General features: G+C 45.7%; 1 protein-coding gene across 5 annotated transcripts in view; it reads right to left on the bottom strand.

The window, feature by feature from the left end:
• The window catches only part of DOCK11 (dedicator of cytokinesis 11), a 1707663-nt gene that overhangs the window by 947607 nt on the left and 737071 nt on the right, over positions 1-22985 (bottom strand). For all 5 annotated transcript variants that reach the window (XM_069612850.1, XM_069612848.1, XM_069612847.1 and 2 more), the window contains 3 exons: positions 11525-11648; positions 5854-5975; positions 2406-2489 (listed from right to left, as the gene is read on the bottom strand). In XM_069612850.1, coding sequence (XP_069468951.1) covers positions 2406-2489; positions 5854-5975; positions 11525-11648 — 330 coding nt within the window. The remainder of the gene's footprint in view (positions 1-2405; positions 2490-5853; positions 5976-11524; positions 11649-22985) is intronic.

The raw sequence follows: 22985 nt of genomic DNA on the forward strand, positions 1-22985 counted from the left end.
CATATGGTCTGATTCCTGCTAGCAAGCATTTGAATCAATGTGTCAGCGCATTTCAGCTGCTGAAAACATGGCATACTTCAACACGGCAAGAGAGACAGAACTGGTAGTGGATGCCAGGCTGGTGGGACTGGGCGTCATATTAACGCAAATAGACCCAGCTGACTATGGAAAACAACACATCGTCTCATACACCAGCAGGAGCCTCTCAAGGATGGAACAGGTTTACTCACAGGCTGCAAAGGAGGGACTAGCTGTAAAAGGGGCCTGCAAACACTTTCACTTATTTCTTTATGGCAAACCATTCACTGTGGTCACCGATCACCAAGCCTATTTATCAATGGAAACCGGCAGGCAAAAATGCCTCTGAGAATTGCACGATGGGCTCTGCAACTCCAGGAATACAGTTTTAGAATCGTCCATCGACCACGAAAGTAGGAGAATCCTGCTGACTTTCTGTTCCGATAGCCCGTCGCAGCAGCCTCCTCAAAACCTTTGGTTGCAGACCAGTACATACATTATGTGGTCCAAGAAGCAGCACCAAAAAGAGTTGGCCTGTCACAACTTGTGCAAGAAACAGAGAATGATGAAGCCATACAAATAATATTCTGATGCATTGAGTCAGGCAGGTGGAAGCAGGCCAAGCAAGCTGGAGAAAGAGCCTGACCAGAGACACAAAACAACATCGGAAGTCTAATATCAGTGAAGGAGGAACTAGTCCGATCGGAAGATGTATCATTATTAAAGGGAACCAAAATCGTCATTCCCCAAACACTACAAAGGAGGATACTAGAGGTTGCTCATGAGGGGCACAGAGGAATAGTGTCCACAAAAAGGATGTTGAGACAAACGGTGTGGTTTTCTCAACTGGATAAAAAGTTGAAGAACTCTTCAAACAATGCCCTACTACTTGTGCTGTCATCAGTCCTCACACCAAACCTGAACCGCTGTGCATGATGGAGCTACCACAAATGGCATGGGATGAAATAGCCACTGACTTCTTTGGACCAATTGATGGGGGGAATACATCTTAGTGGCAGTGGATGAATACAACTGCTTCCTTGAACTTCCAACTGGTAGAGTCGACAGCCGCATATCACACCATTCTGGCACTGAATAGGATGTTCACCACATACGGGGTACGTAGCATAGTGATATCAGATAATGGGCCCCTTTCACTGGGCAGGACTTTAAGACTTTTGCTAAGTATATGGGATTCACACACAGACAAATCACACCTTTATGTCCACAGGTCAAAGGAACGGTTGAACGCTTCATGAGAAACATCAAGAGAAATGTTTAGATTACACATCTGACAGGAGAACCCGTTGAGAAAATGATGTTTAAATTGCAGAGAGACTATAGAAACACCCCTCACAGCACCACCAGAAGAGCACCATTGGAAGTCATAATTGGGCGCCCTATTAAAACGAGGCTACCCCATTTCACAGCTCAGGAAGCTTACAACAAAGACAGAGAAATGCAGCAACAAGACACGCGAGCCAAGGAGAACATGAAGAGGCGTGCAGACACCTCAAGGAAAGCACGAGAAAGTGACTTAGTGTCCAGAGACATTGTGATTGTACAGCAACGTCAAACCCTTAAACACATGTACACTTTCGACAGTGCTCGATTAACCATCTCCAAAGTAAAAGGGTCTCTCGTCACTGTTGAAGAAGGGAAGAGTGTGACTCGTAACTCTTTACATTTCAAAAGTATCCCAGGAAACTGTCACGAGGACGAGATTCAGATCTAGATGATCATGATGTCTCAAACGAAGGAGAGGAATCAAGTGGAGAAATGTGTGGGGTAACTGATGGACCGATTCATGACCGGTATCAGGTGAGTAGTTATGGCAGGCCTCGAAGGATCAGAAATAAACCAGGGATACTTATTGAAGAGAAGGACTAAGAGTCAACGCATTGTTAAAAGAGGGGGAGGCTGTGATGTCCCAGTGAAGTTGAAAAGGGAGTCACGTGAGCAGGGAGGGAACTGAGGAGCAGGCTGTGGGGCGGGCGGAAGGGGAGGGACAGGATGTGGGAAGGCAGTTTGAGGTGGGAGGTACGTGAATAAAGACGTTTCCATCACTGCTCCGTGTCCGCTCCATTGTGTCATCTCGGGGAGCCATGTAGGGGGGAAGAACGTCAAACATGGGAAGGCTAATGCTCTTTTTGCTGTACACATTACTATATTTATGTACATATTGTCAGTTTGGCATATTATGTAATTTGTGCACATTTTAAGTCACCTCTTTGAGGCCAGTGTTTTGTACACTATTCACAAGCCCATAACTTCTCCGCCATGACTCTACCGCTATCGCTGCCTCCATCACTACAGCCACCCTTCTCCCCACCAGAGGTGGGATCTCAGAGCCATGTATTTTTCTATCTGCAGCACTGAATACATACCTGTGTGTAAATCGTTGATTCTAAGTGGCTTTTGAACTTAAACAACGGTTTTGCTCCATCAACCCACTTAATGTCACAGTTCATCTGAAAACAATAGTACAAATAAAAATTAGATTTTTAAAAAGTGTAAATAATTGTGTAGTTTTATCTACAGTCAATGCATATCCTGACTGTTTCACCTGCAACATGGTGCACACAAGGCACATTACAAAGTATGTGCGGGCACCATTAGAGTTATTTGATCAGCCTTCCGACTGAGATATTTTATCATGCAAGGGATTATTTTTAGACTCAGCATGACATCATCTAGGATAAATATACCACACATGGAATAAGAGCTCTTAGCTGGATGAGATCAGCCAGAAGATGGAGAAACAAGATGTCGGGCTGGAGCACTTCAGCACACATTCCTTTTAAACTGCCATAAACAATCCCCAGTGAGGCATTTTACCAATTCTAAAAGTGAAACATCTTCAAGGACATGTCAAACACAAATACATGGAGAACAGTATGCATGAGATGCAGGCATGATCAAATGAGACAAGCGTTATTGCTCCTGACAGTGGCAACCCTCTCAGGGGGTTATGCTGTAATTTACAAAAGGACCACAGAAAAAGAAAGGCAATAAGATACATATGTTATTGTTGCAAGAGATGAACTACTCAGTTTGTAAAACTACAACTGTAACTTGATGTCTAGTAGGTTGTCCAGTTCTTACGATATTGGAGATGATTTTCATGGACTTGGGTGAATTCTGACACACTCCCCCACTGTAAAGAAATTCTTAAACTCACGCTAGACATGGCCAGGTATTACACAATCTTTGCATATGCACAGTGCAAATGTATGCTGCCATTTGCACAGTGGCTATATTGACCCCAGTGAGACTATGTATTGTTTATGTTATTTACCCGATAAGGCTGCCATTCAACAGTGAACTGTAAGAGTGCAAAGTGCCTGTAGCAAGGGCCAGGACCTCCAGACGGGGGGTTAAGCAAGTTTATCCCTATGCCAAATATTGTATGTACAACTATATGACATATATTACATTCAGTAATCTTATTTCTGATACTTGTATCTGCTTAGATTCACATGCTATGCATAAGCTGACATCTAGTGGCAGGTGCAGAGTATTCCATCGTGCTTTCGATGTTCAAATAGTGATGTCAACTGTGCATGTTTCTTATAAATAACAGGTCTCCTGGTTATGGCCCTGCTCCATCCAGGTAGGTAAACTTTTCAAAAACAAATGAGCAAGGACATTGAACCCAAGGCACTGGCTCCTGCTATTGATTACAACATAGTGACACTGATTGCTAAATGGCAATTTTAATTTACAAAAAGCATAGAATATCAGTTCACAAAATGTCACAGGATACTCAACAAAGTACAAAAAATACCTATATATGATACATTGAGTGGTATCCCAAAGCCAATATTTGGAACGTGATTTGAGAATTATACATTCTCTAGAATCCTATCAGGTTTAACATGAGACACAACTATAACACTAATCAATACACACAATGTGTCAGTAGGGCACTTAAGTTCAAAGTCATATCATCAACGCAACTGTGTTTCGGCCTAAAAGAGCTTAGATTGTACAGCTGCTGTTGGGATGTCCTTCATCAGGACAGGGTAACTTTACAGTAGGAGTATCCTGTGGACTCTGTTGGGAAATATACAGAGAAGCATGTCAGGAGTGTGGAGGGTTCAGAACGAATTGAGTAATAATTATGTCACTTAATGTTTAATAATGAAAATAGTGTCTCTCGAGGCGTGGGAGGTAGCACATCCTGATGCATTCCTCAATCCATTTTAAAATAGCTGACTATTAGAGAGGAATCCCTTATCTTCCAGGGCTATGGAAACAAAGAATTGGTCTGTTTTCCGCAATGGGTTTGTCCTATTGAGGTAATACATCGCAGCTCTCCTCACATCTAATGTATGTCCATACATCTTTGTGGCAGGTTTAAATGGTCAAACTCTATGAACTCTGGACCCAAGCTGCTAGGTTCAGTGTTTGAGGCCATGAATGCAGGGTTCCCCCTGATCTTGGGACAGCATGTTGTAAGGGCACAGTAGTTGGACTGCAGGGAAAAGAGACATTCTCATTAGGTGTGAGAACCATGGTTGATGGGCCCACATTGGAGATAAGTTTGACTTGTTCCTGGTGTCGGGGGGGGAAAGCGTAAGCAAATCTCCCTGATCAATTTATCCACAGGCTATTTCGCTTGGACCTTGGGGATACCTGGAGGTGTCATCCGGGCATTGTGCGTTTTCTAGTGTTGCGAAGAGATGGATCTCTGGATGGCCTCAGTATGAGAATATGATGTGTAAAATATTTGCATGCAACTGCCTTTCCTGCTCTACGTGAAGTTGCATGTTTCTGCTGAGCACATCTGCTAGAAGATTGTGTTCCCCTGAAACATGTTCGGACAGGAGGAACATGTTGTGGCTCAGTTCCCAAATCCAAATGTTCTGGGCTAGTTTGGACAGCCCTGGTGTGTGTGTCATGTCCTGTTTGTTTATATAGAACATGGCTGTTGTACTTGTACTGTCTATCTGGATGAGAACTGCTTTCCCTTGTAGCTGTTGTTTGAAGGCTTTTAGGACTTTGAACACTGCTTTGAGTTCCAAAGGGCAGATGTGTTTGTCTGCTAGTGACTGAGTCCACACGCCGTGCACTGTAAGGTGAAAAGAATGTGCCCCCCACCCTGACAGGGATGCATCTGTGGTAAGAGTGGCTTCTACTGTGGGGGTGGCGAAAGAGTTTCCTTTTAGAAGGGTCTCCTTTGTCCACTATTGCAGAGATAGTATGAGGGACTGCCAAGCAGAACTGGGACAGGCAGAAAGGGCAATGGACAATGCAGCCAGTGCTTAACGGCAGTTGGTATAAACTAGCAATCAGACACAGAACATTTAATTCAGTGCAGATTCACTGAAAACTGCAGATAAAGGCAGCATTCAGCCAGCTTCATTCCTTTGGCTTATGGTGCAACATGGACTGTTTCAATCAGGTGATTGGTTTTGTGATTCGGCAAGCCAAATTGTATTCTTGAGCTGTGCTGTGAAGTCTCAAACAGGTGGGCCATGTCCCAGTGGGGATGGCACAAGGTTGTGATAGGTTCACCTTAGGAGACCACAGAAAGCAATTAGAAGTCACAACCAAATTATCGATTATGATTGTGGGGTCACAGCATTTTGAACAGGCATACTACTGAACATTTTGAAAATCCCTGCATGATAAATAACTTTGTGTCTGTTAGTTCTAAAACCTGCACACAATAATGAGTTGCCTGTGTTCTGCATAGCAGCAAAGCAAGCAACAAAAATGATGATCCAAGGAAGGAATTATTCACCACCAGCACTTACTCAACCAAAATATGTGTGACAAACGGCCCATATTAATGCTCTATGTTTTTAACATTGATAAGTATGTTCTTACCCTTTTTGAGTCGGATTCGTTGTGACTCAGGTAGCCAGCGGGCAGGTTGGCAGACACGGAGAGCTGTTGTTCAGAAAAAATTACTCGCCCATCGTGTAGCAAAGGAATCCAGGCATAGCCGACTGTGGGCAGAGAACATTATGAGAACATTGGCAGGCATGGAAGTGGCAAGGCCGTCATTGCATCGACACGTGTTGTAAACACTCATTACAAAAGGAAATTCAGGCAAGGCAGTGAGTATGATTTCAAAGTGCACCTTTCCATGTAGAGGAGGTTGAGCTCTTTAGAAATGTAAGTGGAAGGCAAATCCAATGACAGCCTTTGCGTTTTGCTTTACCTGTTAGAATAACAATTCTGGTCCTTCTATTCCCTCTGTCTCCTCTTCCTCTTCTTCTGGCACATCATCATTTTCTCGTTTTACACCATTCACTGAATCCTCACAATATCTTTTGTTTAAACTGGCTAACCCACTGCTGTGCCTGTGGATCCTCTCTCTTCTCCTCTCTTTCCTCTGGTTTACTGCTTCTTTCTTCATTCCTTGACTTCTCTTTTCAGCTCCTCTCTGTGCAATGGTATTTGTTTGATTCCCTTCAAGCACACAAAGTATTCTACCTATTCTTAAGGAGCCTTCTCTAGATTCTTCTCCTCCCTCTAAATATCTCCCTTTCTCTCTCCTTCATTTTTGATGTTAACCTTTGACATGTGCTGTCATTCCCAGCTATTTTATACCATGATTTTAAATATCTTCTTTCTCCTCTACAATCTCGGTTCCTTCCTGCTCACTCTACTGAAAGTGCTCTTTTGCGCGTCCCTCCTTTTCTGAGCCCTTCTCGTCACATGGAGCAATATTCTCTTCTAATTCATCTTGATGTATCGGACACAGTGACTCGTTTGACTTTTTGTTCCATTCTTTCTTATCTGGGTATTTTGGGGTTGTTCGATGATGGTTTTCCTCTTATTTCTCCAATCACTCATTTTCTTTATCATGGGATGGGAAGTTGCCTTCATCTCTACCTTTGCGATTTGGAGTCCTGCAAGACTTGCTCCTTGGCCTTGTACCTTCTCCATTATATTCTATCCTTCCCTTTCGTACTATTTACTCATTTGGCATTTACTGTCACTTTATTGCTGATGACTCTTCTCTTTTTAGGATTCACGTCACTCTTCTGTTTCTGTCTGTGTCTCAACTGTCATGTGTTGGATGTGATCTCACTCTGTTCACCTCAACACCTCCAAAATTGAGATTCTCTGTTTTTTCCTCTTCTCCATAGGATTGTGCTGTTCCTTCATCTATTTTCTTTTATCCTAATTCTCTCTCCCTGTCTACATATTAGTTAGGCATTCACCTGTTATATTGACACGTGACAGATCATGTGTCCATATAACAGTAATTACTTTCCTAATACCTTGGTCCTCCTGTCTTGTTCCATGCAGCTGCGGTCTGCCTGTGCTGTGCCGCTCCATCTGGAACTGAGACGCTGCCACCATGAACTGTAAAGCCTCCCGACTGCTTTACCACCACCTGGCCATGCAGGAAGGTCATGTGAGAGATCAAATGTCCTTATAACAGGAAGTACTTTCCTATTGCCAGGTCCCTCCTATCTTATTCCACTGACAGCTGCCATGTGCCGGTGCCTGTGCAGCTCCATCTGGAATTGAGGCGCCACCTCCCTGAACTGCACGGCCTCCCAAGCCGCTGCATTGCTCTACCCACCTAGGCTGTGCAGGAGGGTCGGGTGAGAAATCATGTGACCCTCAGTCACCCTTTCCTCCTATTTATTGTCAGCCCTAAGGCTTCCTAGACCTGGGCGTCCTGTCAAAGAGCATGCATCTGAGGGCACTTTCTTAGTATTTTGTAACCCTGTTTGGCCCTGTCCTTGCCTGGAATCCCCTCCCTCCTGTATCCTACTATCTTATCATGATGCTCCCTACTTTTGATCTTAGCTGCGACTTGTGTTATTTCCAGGCCATGAGGGTTGGCTACACCATCCTGCAGCTTGCAAGACCCATATTGAACTGCTCTTCTCTCTTTTTCCAAGAAGACAGCTGCTCATGTCCAAGCCTGCATCTCTGGGGCAACTAACAACATGGCTGACCTTTTCAAAATCTGCAAGGAACTTGCCAATCCTACTGAAGTCTCCTCCTCTCCCCTTCCCTCCCAGGCCCTCTGCAATAGTCTTGCCTCCCTCTTCATCAAAACTCAGGATATTCTGTCCTCACTGTCATCTACTCCTTTGCACGTCCCCCTTTTCTCTTGCCTCCCTTGGCCCTCCCCAGACCCCACATTCTCTCCTCCTTCTCCCGCATTCCACCGAGTGAAGTGTCTCCTCCAATCTGGTGCTCCCCTGCTCTTCCAGCACTATCAAGGACAACATTTACTCTCTCACCTCCTCCTTGGCTGACCTCTGAAACCACTCCTTTGCCATTGACTCTTTCCCACAACCCCTCAAGCATTCTCTTGTGCATCCTCTCCTAAGAAAGCCATCTGTAGATCGCTCATACCCTACCAAGTATGACGCTATCTCTATCAACGCTTTCTCACAGAGAATTTGGTCATCCCCCAACTGGCCCATCACACCTAATTGTCTGGCTGCCTCCACGACCACCAGTCTAGCATCCAGAGGCATGGAAACTGCTCTCCTGAACACCTGTGAAGTTCTGCTCTCAAATTTGGACTCAAACTCTCCATCTGTTCTGGTCCTTCTTGATCTTACTTCTGTCTTTGACACGGTCAATCATGCCATCCTCATAAATCGTCTCCATGATGCCTTAGGCATCAGGGGCCGGGCACTGGCGTGGCTGATCACCTTCATTTCAGACCGACCATCCCAAGTTCAATTGGCCCTTTTCTTTCCTCCACCTCACACTCTACATGTGGCGTCCCTCAGGGCTCTATCATATCGCTATGGCTCTCCAACATCTACCATGCCCAGCTGGACCACCTTCCCTCCTCACTTCCAATGTTATGCAGACAACACTCAGCTTTCCTTTAAACTTCCATCTTCTACCTCCTCTCCTTCCTCTCTCATACCTGACTGCCTAACTGCTATTCAGGCATGGTGCTCTGCTAACGAACTCTGCCTTAGTGGCAGTAAGAAAGAGATCATTCTCATTGGGATCCCTGCTCCCTGTTTCCCCCCACTCTCTGGCCACCCTCCTTAGGTTCCCTCCCCATCACCCTCTTGTGAGGATAAAAACCGTGGGGTCATCTTTGACTCCTCTCTCTCTCCTTCTCTCGCAACATCACAGACCTTGCTCAGAAGTCCAACTTTCAGCTCCACCTCCTCAGAGGAATTCTCCCTTTCCTTACCTTACCCCAGAAGTGCAATGTCTCCAGACGCCTGGTTCTCTCAAGGCTGGACTACTGCAACAGCCTATTCCTTAAACTGCCTCTATCTTCCCTTCGCCCTCTTCAACTAATCCAGAATAGGGCAGAGAGACTTATCCTTGACCTCAAGCCCAGGGGCTGCATCTCTCCAGTCCTAAAATCTCCCCACTTTCTCCCGGTGGCCGCAAGGATCAAATACAAGACTCTTTGCATCACCCACAGAGCTGTCTGGGGCCTGCAACCTCTCTACATCCAGCTCTCTCTCCATAAATACCTGCCTGCTAGAGTCCTTTGGTCCTCTAGCTCCAACTCTCTGCAGGCCAGACGCTTCTCCAAGCAGAGCGCATGAGGCAGACCCCTTTCCTTGGCAGGAGCCTCCCTCTGGAATGGCCTCCCTACCCACCTCAGACTTGAGCCGGATCTTCTTAAGTTTCGGAACCTTCTCAAGACTTCCTTTTTCTCCTCCTCCTTCCTTCTCCTCCTCCCGTGCTAGTGCCCCTCTGCCGCTGCGATTAGTGCCTGGTCCCTTGTGAATCTTTCAGGGGCCAGGCCCTCCTTGTACCGTCCCCCCTCAGCATCCCTACCAGCACTTGCCCCTGGGTACCCTTCCCCAACTAGCCTGAATCCGGCCCCGCTCACTCTTCCACTTCTCACTCTTCCACTTCCCCTGCACTGGCCCTTTGTGACCCCCCTCAGCACTTGCTCAGCCCATGGGCCCCCACTCCTGCACTTACCCACTATAACCCCTGTTCTCTTCCCTGCCCTGCCCCCTCGCCCACCCTGACCTGCACTTTTTGTCTCTGCACTTGCACGGTAAGAACGTCACAAAGCCTAGTACGACCACTAATGTTGTCCCCGCCCCCCCTCCTTGTTGCCTTGTGATGCCTAGAAACACTTGTGTATAGACACCATACAAATGTACAATAAATACAAGTAAAACATATTTCAGTATCACACTACAATGCTTTGTCATTTGCCTTGATGCACACTTCAGAGTAGATTCGAAGATGAAATGTAGGTAACCAAGATGATGATTGTATCACGTCTGCCAAAGCCCTCTTTACTTGGGTATTGCTAAAGAGACTTCTGTTCGGAAATAGTTCCTTGAAGCCGCTGAATGTTTTTGAAGAACTGTCTTTTCAAGCACTAATCCCTGTTTTTTTTTAATCAGGGACCTCTACTCGAATAAACTGCTCAAAGTCTCACAAGCTCTCTCAATAAGTTTCACACACTGCTGATGGAGTTGCAAATCACCAGCCGATAAATATATGACTCCCCTAAGAGCTCCCCAATATTGCAGCATTCCATGCCATGACGTGGCTCTCTCAGTAATGGAATACATTTTTGTCCTGAACTGATTAAGGCTTCCCTTGCCTATGTGTAGAGGCTTCCGATGAACATTTTCATACCAGGCAATACATTACATCATTATCCTTGTGTTTTCTAATTAAATCACAGCCAAAAGCAAAAGCAAATGTCACATCTAAAAAACTGCATGCTTTTCTCTTCCCTTCTCAAGCTTAAAGGCAAGGTTAATAGCTGGCAAATGGAGGGCATTATAGGCGACCTAGGTTGATGGTCAAACGCATGGCTCTTGAGTCCTAGAGCTTTAAGTTCTTCCTGGTTAATAATGTGGCGTTATGTAACGTTCCACAGGCAACACCGTGGGGTAACGGCCCGCTGCCCCAGTTAATGGTCCGATGGAAGTGAAGACTATTAACGTGGGCCCAGGGCTGTTACCCACCGTTGTTGCCCGTGGAACGGGTACATAAGGCCATTAGCACTCTGGGTTACCAAAGCGGCAACCCAACGTAATAAAAAATAAAGGATTTGCCTTACTACAACGGGACGCTGCGCACGTCCCGTTGCAGGAAGGCAAATCCTTTACCAACATGGACGCCATGGAAAGGGAAGGCGGGGCTCCGTACGGAGCCCCTCTTCCCTTTGCATGGCAGCCGTGGGAAGCCGAAAGGAAGGTGCAGCTGCCCAAATTAGATAATTGGGGGTTAATAAACAATTGGCGATGGGAGAGCCGGCCATCAGGCAGCTTGTAACGCAGGCTTACACCGGTGGATCAAGCCTGCGTTCCTAGTCACCTGATTGGCTGGTTCCCCCGCCCTAGTGTGCTAATATAATACATTTTGTGAATCTACTGTTTTTGATTTCATAAAGCTCATGACTACGTCATGAATGTATCTTCTTCATTTCAATAACATGGCTTGTTTTCTATTTCCCAATCTGTTCCTGCAATATCTTGTGCAATACTCAATGAACGGTATTTTAGAGAAACAAAACCATCAAAGCCTTCAAGAGACGTTCTATTTCTACTGAACATGCACATACCTGAGGTTTCCACTGTCTCGTGCTTTTTGGTTGTCCCTTTGGCGTTAATGTCGCAACTGACATGGAAGAAGGTGAATAGCAGATGGTGCTTTGCAGTAAGGTGAATGGGAAGCTCAATTTTGACCTGAAATACCAGAACATTTTGTCAAGAACAACTGATAACATTAACGTGAAGATGTTGAAGTGAAGCTAAGATTCATGCCTGTGGTGAACAAAATGTCAAATCATTTGAAAAAAGGGCTTCAGAGCCTTTCATATCGGGATCAGCCATAGCTCAATTGAGAAGCACTGAAGAGAGGAGTAGATGAGCCTAAATGATTCACGCTTTGCCGTATCGTAAGACGTAATTGGGAGAAGAAAAATCGTTTATGGGTGAAAGGATCGAATACAAAGGATCGAAATGCAAAACATTAGAGTCAAAAGGACTGGAAAAAAAGACCACATTTTTTAAAACTTTTTTTATTGGGGGTCCCCCCAAACAACCGTTTTTAAGCCCAAAACCATTAATTTTACCCATACTAAAACCCCCCAAAAACATTTTGACTCAAATGTATTGCATTCGATCCTTTTGTTTTCGAATGAATGACTGGACACCGAAAAACCAGAAAGGAGCCCATGGTGTCAGGAGCTCCTAGAAGCAGGAAGGCATATGTCTATAGCAGGCTTTCTATAATACGTTTTCCATGCCCAAACAATTTAATTATTATGGGAAGTACAATAATAGGGTATTGCCTTTATCATAAAACAGATCAAAAAGGGCACTGCTTCAGAAAGGAACATTTGATCAGCAAAAAAGAAATAGATTGAAGCGTGAAAATGAGAAGGGGGTGCGAGCAAGTGGAGCAGTCGCTATCTTTATGTGTCAGGATCAGGAAGATCAGACCGAAAACAACAGATCACCTTTAGAATACAATGGGCCATTACATGGACGCTGGGTGGCAGTTAGAGGGTCCAGCTACTCCAGCAAACAAGGGGCCACTTAGAAGCTTCTACCAGGGCCCCTATACTCTCTCCTTCATTTGGGTTGCTGTGGGGCAGTCACACCCCACTGATATTAGATGTTAATCTCCTTTAGAGTGCTCGGTACCACCTTTGACCTTTTGCAAGATGTTTTCACCTTTTCACATTGGGGATTTATTTCTACCCATGATGAAAACAGATCCCAATAAAGGCTCCAAGCATTGATGGCTGTATTCAAGATTTTACTTGATGTCACAAATAACCTTCAGGCTTTTAGGTGCCTTCTGTACCCCTTCCCATCCCTACGTAATCCAATTAAAGACCCCAGTTTTGAAGCTGGCCATACTGTTTGTCTAGATAGTCTGCCATCTACTATCTCACTAAAGGGAACGTGCACCCACAGACGAGGAGAAATAAGTATGAGGGCAGCGAACAGTTGTGCATCACTGTTTCATGTACAAGGTTTCGCTGCTATGGGGTGTTGTGCTTTATACTGTAGGTGGTGAGGAATCCCACACCTGCCAACCAGGGTAGACTCCAATTACTTAAGACCAAAATGTTACTTCTCATATACAGTAGTGCACAAACATTCGACTCAGTCTTAACCATTCAGTAAATGATTACGGCGACAGTACTGGTCCAGCAGTTCTCCACTGTTGCTACTGTCAGTATCATTCCCTTTTACTTGTGCTCTGTTTCAGATGCCAGTGAAAGATAAATGAAGAGCTGCTGAAACAAGATGACATGGGGACCCTGTGAGAGCTAAAGTTGACCCTGTTGCAAAATCACAAGATCAAGCCCAACATAGGTGTGATCTAGCGTGATTGCCAGAAGTCGGTGACGGCAAGGTCAGTTACTGGACATTTCTGAATATCACTTTGTTTGAGTCTTGGGAGCAAACGCATCCGGGTCACATTCAATATCAGATACTGTCATGTTTCTAGCAATGGCTTGTCTTGTCCCCCTCACCCACTCTGTTCTTAATGTTTGGGTGCTATGTGGGACAGTGGTCCTTTCTGTTTTTAGATCCATGCCATAGTTGGACTCTACAGGCTATGCCCAATGATCCTCTTTGTCAACGAGGAAAAGTGGGTGGCCCACTTGAAGGTCGGGACACATGCCCTGCTTTATTCTGAGAGCATAACTAAGCAGAGGATGTTTCTGTATGCAAGACAGGATTACAAAGAGGACCCCTGCAAATAATGCACAGTACATGACAATAACCCAAGTACTCCTCTGTAGCAGCCTCATAGGAGAACAGGGGTACATTTCCGTCCGTGCTCCACTGGCATCTTCTGACCTAAATCTATGAACCCGGTGTGGGCACAACTTAAGGGCTATTGTTCAGAGTAAGAGGAGTAGAATGGGAAGGAACAATCTGAGTCAGCAGGGGGACGTTGATAACTGTCACTGGACCAGTCACAGGTCTTGGGGATGAAAAGGGGGAGAGGTAGGTCAGGTACAGGAGAGAAGGTTGATGGCTGCCATTGACCAGCCATTGGTCTCACAGACAAAGGCAGGAAGGTGTGGGGTGGGTGCAGGAGGGGAGAGTTGACAGCTGCATGTGCACCAGCCAATAGCCTTTGGGACCAAGGGGAAAGTTAGGGGTGAGTACACTGAGGTGTGTTGACAGCTGTCATTGGACCAGCCACTGGTCTTGGGGACTAATAAGGAGAAGTGTACAGAAGGATCTTACCTTGTCTACACTTAGTCCCCTCTTGGGTGCAGGGAGGGGGCACATTTTCTGCTTTTACATATGCTAGAATGTGTGTACAAAGTTGGGTGTGGTCACCCTCAAACCTTGCATGCACAAACGTGAGGATGGTGGTCTTCAGAAGAACAGGAATGCTCGCCTTGTATGATCCATTAAAGATAATTCAGTTGAACCATTACTCATACTGTTACAAAGTAACCAAATGTTTGAACAGTGTGTGGACTGCCTGGGTAGTGCTTACAGTTGCTAATAATGACTTGATACCTTCTGCTGGATTGGTTTTCAGTGCACAATCCATCAATGGGGTGCCTAGTTTCTTGGTCCTTAGAGCCACAGTGTAGGGCTGGTGGATGTGAATCGTGTACGGTATCAAAAGAGAAAGGGGGTGGTGCAAAAGGAGCATGTGGGAACTACGCAGTATGGGCAAGAAGTCGGGGGTACCAGATTGGGGGACTGTGAGGCGAAGGTGGGGGTACCTGGGTAAGGGTGAGTGAGAAGAATGCAGAGATAACTGGAAGGGGCGGGTGAGGTGGTTGGGAGGTTAAGTGGAGGCAGGTAAGAAGTTGGGGTATATAAATTGATATGGGTAATGAGAAGGTAGGAGTACCTAGGGGGACTTGGGTGAGGAGATGGCGGGTATCAAACTTGGTACTGTTCAACATGGTGTCAGGTACGGTAAAGTCCCTGCTCCAATGTCACCCTGCTGTTGCTCTTCAACAAATAAAAGTTCAAAGGTCAGAGTTGACACCCCTGGCTCCCCACCAGCATATCCAAAGTGTCACTTGAAGTTAACAACAATGCAGTATTAAAGTATAAAACAGCATACTACCTAGTTACTGCCCAGTGCCCACTTAAGGAACCCCAAAAAGGAGTCTCCGAGAAAGAGACCATGGATTCAATCTCCAGACCTGATATATGCTTAGTAGGAACAGACCGTGGCCTCTTAAGGGTTAGTGTAAAATGGGTACCTGATAGGTAGATTTTCATTTTTATGTGAAATCCCCTTCACATGTGAGACCCCCAGAACTTTACGCTGGACTACTGGATTTTTGGGCTGTTCCTCTGAGTGAGTCGGACTCTTTTTCCACACACACTCATTCTTTTACCCTATCTTTGGGATCATTTTGTATTTCCTTTTATACCTTTTTCTTGGAGTAATGCCTTTCTCAAAGTTTTGTGGCACCTCACCTGTTTTTGACCTTTGCAGCACACAGCACTCTCCGTGCCCTTTGTGCTTCCCTCTTTATTTTCTGTTACAGTGTGATATTTATATCCTTCCTATCTTTTTCTATTGTGAGATCAGCACACCCCACCTTATGTTTCATGCTGAGGGGCTACAATGTATCCCCTTTCTCACTGCTCCTGTAACATTTTGGTTACAGTGACAAGCCAATCTGCAAGGCTGATGGCAGTGGTTTTACCCTACCTTCCTTTGTGTAATTTTTACACCAGGCTGTACTCACATCCGCAGCATCGCACGAAAGGGTCAAAATGGTGACTGTGTTCTTTTCTCGCCAATGAAAGATGGCTTGTCCCTTCTTGGTCATTCATCTGACGTGTAGGGTGGAGGAGGCCCTTTTTTTTACTTTTGTCTTCAGCGGATCCCCATATGTAGCCCGCCAAGCACAGCCACCACCCACAGATTGAATGGTGGATGGGTGATGATTTGCTGGGTTCCTGCATAAGAGGCATGGATCCTGAGGCTGAAGACAAGCTGACTCCCAAGTGTGAGTATTCTAAAGTCCCACATAAAGTGGACTTTTGCGAAACTCCCTAACAGTGACATAAAACCCAAATGTTAGGCTATGTTTTGTTGGATTCAGGTATGGCTTGGAAACCCCCAGGAGATGGCATGTTCTGCTATGCAGTAGCCATAAATCTGATTATTGGCCTAACCATGGTCATCTTATATACTGAAGCAACTTCTGTATGCCGAGAGCTATTCTGGCCATAATCAATGACTCTGTCGGTATCAACTTTTAATGTTATACTATGGCATTAATCCCCCGTTCCAATGGCTGCAATGGGGGTAACGGTCTGGCAGCCCAAGTTATCTGCCTGAGCGAAGCGATGGCCTATAACGAGGGCACTGGGCCATTACCCCCATTCCAGCCCTTGGAACGGGGGATTAACGCCATTAGCACCCAGGATCCCAAAGCGGTAATCTACGGTGCTAAAAAAAAAGGATCTTCCTTCATTCAATGCTGTTGAATGAAGGAAAATACTTTACCAAAATGGCCACCATCTAAGGCGGGGCTCCATACAGAGACCTGTTCTATGACCATGGCAGCCGGTAAAAGGGAAGTTGTTTCTGTGCGGTAGCAGACGGCGGCGCCACCGCATTAGCCAAGTAAGTTCGGAGGGGGTTCGGATATAAAAAATAGTTACAGGAGGGAGGGTGGGGGGAAAGATGGCAGCCCACAATCTGCAGAAACTGATTGGCTGCACCCCCCCACCCGGGTGCTTATGTGATATATACATGGAATAAAGTAGAGGCGCACATATAGGAAAAGATGCTGTAGTCCCCAACTGATAGACCATGAATACTAACGGTTTATCTGACAGAAGCCGCCCACTGCATGGGCTTTCCTCTCATCCGCACTCTAATACGCTACCATCCATAACCACAGATGAAGGATGAGGCTTCTATTAGGCAGATCACTGACATCCATTGGCAACTGCAGGAACTGCAATGTCTTTGTGGCAAGGGTAGAGAAATGGTAACAAATTGAAGACACTGATATGATGTACATAATCACTGCCAGCACCAGAGGACAGGAGCAAAGTCTATGGTGCCTAGCTCACAATTGTTTGCTATCTACACTAATGGCCTGTAAAAGGGCCATTATTAAAGCTGATGAAAGAGGGGCTTGTTAGAGCATAGTTTTAATAGGTTCCTTTGCCAAGAAGAGCAGCTGGTTGGCAAAAAGTGTGTGCTGCAACCTCAGCTGCATTTTAATTAGGTAAGAACGCTGAAGAATAGTGAGGAATATGTTTAAAACAGAGGTATGTGGTGGGTGAACACAACATAGTGCCTCGACGCCCAACACCCTGAGAAAAATCTTTTCAACAGGTGCGTCTGGAAAGTATATGCGCCCAATGTGCTTTAGGGGAACACACCAGGATTCTCACAAAGCATTGCCTCCAACTGTAACTTTTTTCTCAGCACTCGCAAAATGTTTAAAACTACAACTACCAGCAGCTCTACAAGAAATTCCCTGTAGTGGGCTGATGGGAGTAGATGATCGCACAAACCATAGGCACATAAGCAACTTCAAACCCTTCCTGGCGCCGGGATGAAGACAGTGAGTACTCTTTGTGTACTCATTTGTGTAGGATACCAATGGTAGAAACAGAACATCATCTGGGAGAGTCTTTATCTCATAAAATCATGCCATAATAAATACACAAATAACAATATGTACCTAACACATTTAAAGAGGTTACCGGTTGATGAGCTCACACCTGGTTCAAACCCTGACCCCCTGTCTCTCAAGGGTGCAACAGGTAGGATTTAAGCCTGCGGCCACTACTGCTGCAGAAAGAGTGGCGGTGGGTACCTAAAGGCCAATTTAGAGGATGCCGACTTCATACTCTCCTCCCACTTGCAGTACACTCCTCCCACTCGCAGTACTCTCCTACCACTTGCAGTACTCTCCTACCACTTGCAGTACTCTCCTCCCACTTGCAGTACTGTCCTCCCACTTGCAGTACTGTCCTCCCACTTGCAGTTCTCTCCTCCCACTTGCAGAACTCTCCTCCCACTCGCAGTACTCTCCTCTCACTTGCAGGACTCTCCTCCCACTTGCAGTGTGGGTGGAGCCAGCGAATGAAGGTGTTCTTGAATGGCAAGAAGCCACCTCCTGGAGAAATGATAAACACGACTCAAAAGGCTGTGTACTCGCAAAATATGTGGGCGATGCGGCCGATTCGCTGAATAATGAGAGGCCATATGTACAAACATTGTTGAGAGGTTCTGTTTTCCACCCACATCTCCCCCAGATGTTAACACAGATGCTTCTAACTGAAGGAACAAATCAAATTTGGCAAATAATTTCACTTAGTTATACTGCATAAGGGTAACATAACACAACATGCATCAATTGGTCTTTCTGCTAGTTGGGGGACAGAGCCAGACTTTTCATTAAAAAACGTCGAATTTCCGCTATTGCTGATTATTATAAAGGTTTACCTATCACACGTTACTAGTCTGCATTTATTCTGTGGCAGGCGCTTAGCGTTGGAGAAGGGTGCAGAGAGGCAGGCAGCGGTATAGCACTCCAGCCTGTTAGGGAGCCATAGGAGCAACATGGCATACATGAGCACAGGAGAGGCTGCACATGTGACAAATTACATGGCAGTACCCAAGTCAGATGCTAAAATTGCCACTACTATGTCCATGACCACAACAGAGCGCCTCGATGGCTACAGGCTTTTGGCGCGATATAAACATATAAATAAATAAAAACTGTCAGCAATAAAATAGCGAGTGTGAACTTGACAGTAGAAGAAATGCTTTTTCCTGAAAGGAATACAATGGACAGAGTAAAGCAACAACAAACTAAATAACTGGCAATAGAGCACTACGAGGTGGCATCTCAAGGTGGGTTTGCAGAAGAAGATGCAGCATCTGGGCAGGCTACTGGTTACATTAATGGAGAAACTGAAGGTGGCAAAAGCATTATGATGGCCTGCCACACATTAACATGCAATCAGAGGGAGGTTCAAAGGGAGACACTGATGGGCATTGTGGATAAGCAGCACCAGATGTGTCTACAAATACAATATTGATATTGATATTTTATATCTATTGCGCTCGTACATAAGTGTTTCAGAGCACGAGAATAATAAGAAGCTTAGTTCTCTTCCACATGCCAGAAGGTGTTGATGGTGATCATGTCTATGTTCCTGATGGACATCACTCACTGTACAATGAGCAAGAGGAAAAGCAGTTTGACGTGCATGATATGATATGATATGATATTTATAACGCGCCTATACACAAGTGTTTCAAGGCGCGACGAGGCAAGGGAGGGGACAAGAGGTAAGACAGATAACGATCCTACTATGCCTGGTGTCATTCAGATTGCGCAAATGCATGGGAAGGGGGAAAGGGAAAAGTGCAAAGGTGCAGGGAGAGGAGAAAGAGCAATACATGGGATAGTAGGATAAGGAGTTCCTAGTTGACGATGAAGCGCATGATGGATGACACTTGATGACAAGAGAGGTAGAGTTCCAAAGAAAACCAACTCCTGGTTCCAGTACGCTGATCTCACATCTCAGGTGTCTTGACTTTGAAGAATGTTTGAGCTCCATTCACCAATCTATAAGCGCCTAACCAATGCTCAATAAAATAAAATAAATGACGACCAGGTGCTCCTGGAAAGTATATACATAGGGTTTCGTGTTTCAAATACATGCATGCCTTCCTGAGGTCCAGGTTTTTATTGGTTGTTAACCATTTGTTAGGTTTTATATAGTTCACTATTTTGATATCTTCAAATGTTCATATTTCATATACATAAGTAATAGCTAATGATGTTTAGTTCCTCCAGCAATGGGCATCACCTTCTCAATATTTTTGTTCCATGTGCATTTTATTGCCTTGATTCATCAGGACTAAATGTTTAGCAAGTTCAACAGTTTCTCACCAAATACAAAACTCTTTCTGTAAATGAAGGATGGTAATCTCTGAGAGAATGCATGAATGGAATTAGAAATACTAAACATGGTTGCCCACTGTATTCTAATGGCCATGCGTCATAAGGAATAGTTACTAGCTAGATGATTGATTTGTCTTTATTGCTCCTCCTAAGGTTTCTAATCTATTCATTGATTACGAAGAACAAACCTTGAATGCTGAAGTTCAAAAAAACTTAATGCTCTTTATCAAAATTACCATCATCTCTATCAAGTACTTGATCAAAGGATAAATAATGAAGCTCGTACATATCACATTTATACATTTTCTCAGAAATAAGTTCAGTATTATATGATCAAAATTAACAAAAGACTAATGTTTACTGGTTTATGGCACTAAGAATGTTTTACTAGCACAATAGTGCAAGTTGAATATTCACAGCGACTGACTAATTTCTATGTTTCCAAAAACACATAAAGATCAATGGGCCTCATTCCAAGTCGGACGGTACAGTAAAAAAGTGCTGGTATTTGTGGATACCAGCACTTTACGGGACCGCCTGACTAGGGGTTTGCCGGTGGGGCACCTGGATTATCTTCAGCTAACACTTGGAGGTTAGCCAGGTGCCCTACCAGCAATAAAGGCAGTCATTACTTCCACTGATGGCGGTAATGATGGCAAATCCCCTCATGGAGTCCTATCGGACTCCATGAATGGGGATGAACACCATCCCGCCGGCACTCGTAATCCGGTCACAATGCCGCCGGACCAAGTGCCGGTATAGGTAAGTACCAAATGCCGGTATCCTGGTGTCTTTAATGCCAGGATGCCGACAGGGTCAGAATGAGGCCCATTGTCCTTAAATAGGCCAGCTGAAACGCTCATGTCGCCTCCCAGGCATTTTGCACGGCCCAGGCCTCTCATTTCATTTAAAAAATCCAGGACGTCCTGTCCATCCTCTCATGCTCTCCTCATCCTCCCCCTTCTCTTGCTGATTCCTCTGGCCCCCCTGCAGCTGCCTCTCCTCCCTCATCTTTTCCTCTGTTCTCCCCTGATGAGATTTCTGATCTATGAAAGTCTCGTCAAAACAGGTTCTTCCCTGTTCATCCAAAATCATCAATGACCACATTGACACCTTGCTCCTGCTCTGGTCGACTCCTGTAGCCATTCCCTCAACCCTCTGGAGCCTTCCCCTGCCCTCTTAAGCAGTCTGTTGTGCACCCTCTTTTCAAAAAACCCACAACCGACCCTGCTTGTCTGGCTAATTATCACCCGATTTCTATCACTCCTTTTCTGGGCAAACTCTTGGAAAAGCTGGCCATCTCCCTGCTTAATCCTCACACTGAGTCTATTGGTTGTCTCCATGACCCTCAGTCTGGCTTCAGAGCAGCCAGAAGCATGGAAACTGCTCTCCTGAACATCCGCAAAGACCTGCTCTCCAACCTTGACTCCAACATCCCTTCTGTGCTCCTCCTATTCATTCTGTTTTCTGCCTTTCACACGGTCAACCATGCCATTCTGCTCAATCATCTCTGTGATAACCTGGGTATCACTGATCAGGCCCTAGCCTGGTTGACCTCTTTCCTCTCTGATCGACCCTCCCAGGTCAAACTTGGGGCCTTCCTTTCCTCCATCTCACTCTCTACTTGTGGTGTTCCCCAGGGGTCTAACCTCTCTCCCTGGCTGTTCAGCCAATACCTGGCACCCCTTGCCCACCACATTGCCAATCTCTAATCCAACTTTCAGTGCTATGTGGATGACACCCAGCTCTTTTTCAGGCTTTCCGCCGCCACTTCTTCTCCCTCCCTCATCTCTGTTTGTTTGTCTGCCATCCAGGAGTGGTGTGCCGCCAATGATCTCTACCTTAATTCCAATAAGATGGAGATTCTCCTCATTGACACACCAGCACCCTCCTTTCCGGTCACTCTCTGGCCGGCCGACCTTGGCCCTCTTCCTGCTCCCACTTGTGAGGCTAAGAACCTCTGGGTCATTTTTGACTCCACACTCTGACGTCTCTAAGAAGTCAAACTACCAACTGCACCTCCTCAAAGGTATTCGTCCTTTCCTCTCCTTTCCCCAGAAGCTTACTGTCTCTAGAGCTCTGGTTCTCTCTAGGCTAGACTACTGCAACAGCCTCTTTCTAAATCTGCCTGCATCTACTCTCCGCCCTCTGCAATTCATTCAGAACAGGACTGCAAGACTTGTCCTTGGCCTCAAGCCCTGGGATCGTATCTTTCCAGCCCTGAAATCTCTTCATTGGGTTGCAGTGGCTGCTAGGGTTAAATTCAAGACCCTCTGCATTGTCCACAAGGCTTTCTGGAGCCCGGATCCGAAATACCTTCAACTCCCCCTTCGTAAATACCTTCCTACTCAAGCTCTTTGCTCCTCCACCACCAGCTCCCTCAGGGTCAGTCGCTTCTCCAAGCAATGAGTTGGGGGTAGATCTCTTTCCTCGGGTAAGGCCTCCCTCTGGAACAGCCTTCCTGCCACTCTGAAACTTGAGGAGAACCATCTCTAGTTCCCGAAGCACCTGAAGACCTTCCTCTTTGCTTCTGCCTTCGCTCTTCCTCTCCACTGCTGAACTGTCTGCTTTGGCTCCATGCACCTGGCTACCCTCTAATTTCGGGCCCAGGTCCGTGCCCACCCAGACACACAGTGCACTATCTCCTGGCAACCCTTGCACTTGGGTCTGTATCTATAACCCTACAGTCCCCTTACCTGCACTTATCAGACACCCCTTGTCTGCACCTTAAACCTCACACTTTCCACATTGCTGGCTGCACTACCAGTTGTTTTTTTTAGCACTTTCCACCTCTCCCCTCTCCATTGACCTTTACCCCTTCCCTCTCTCCTGCACTTGCACATTCTCAATTACACTGGGCATAGTAAGATCGTTGTGTTGTCCTCGCTTGTTCCCCTCCCTTGCCTTGTTGCGCTCTGAAACACGTGTATGAGTGCAATACAAATAAAATATCATATCATATCTCACTAGGATATTGGGTACTATCAGCAGCAATCACTGTTTTGTAGTCACTCTGGCCGAGGCCGCCAGCTTACGTGAAAAGCAACCCCCAGGTCACAAAATCACCACTGGGAACCACCAAAGTGCAGAGAAAAAGGACGACGTCCCACCAACCAGGCTGCCC

Source organism: Ambystoma mexicanum, chromosome 5p, assembly GCF_040938575.1.
Source record: "Ambystoma mexicanum isolate Mex_15411 chromosome 5p, UKY_AmexF1_1, whole genome shotgun sequence".
Taxonomy (NCBI): Eukaryota; Metazoa; Chordata; class Amphibia; order Caudata; family Ambystomatidae; genus Ambystoma; species Ambystoma mexicanum.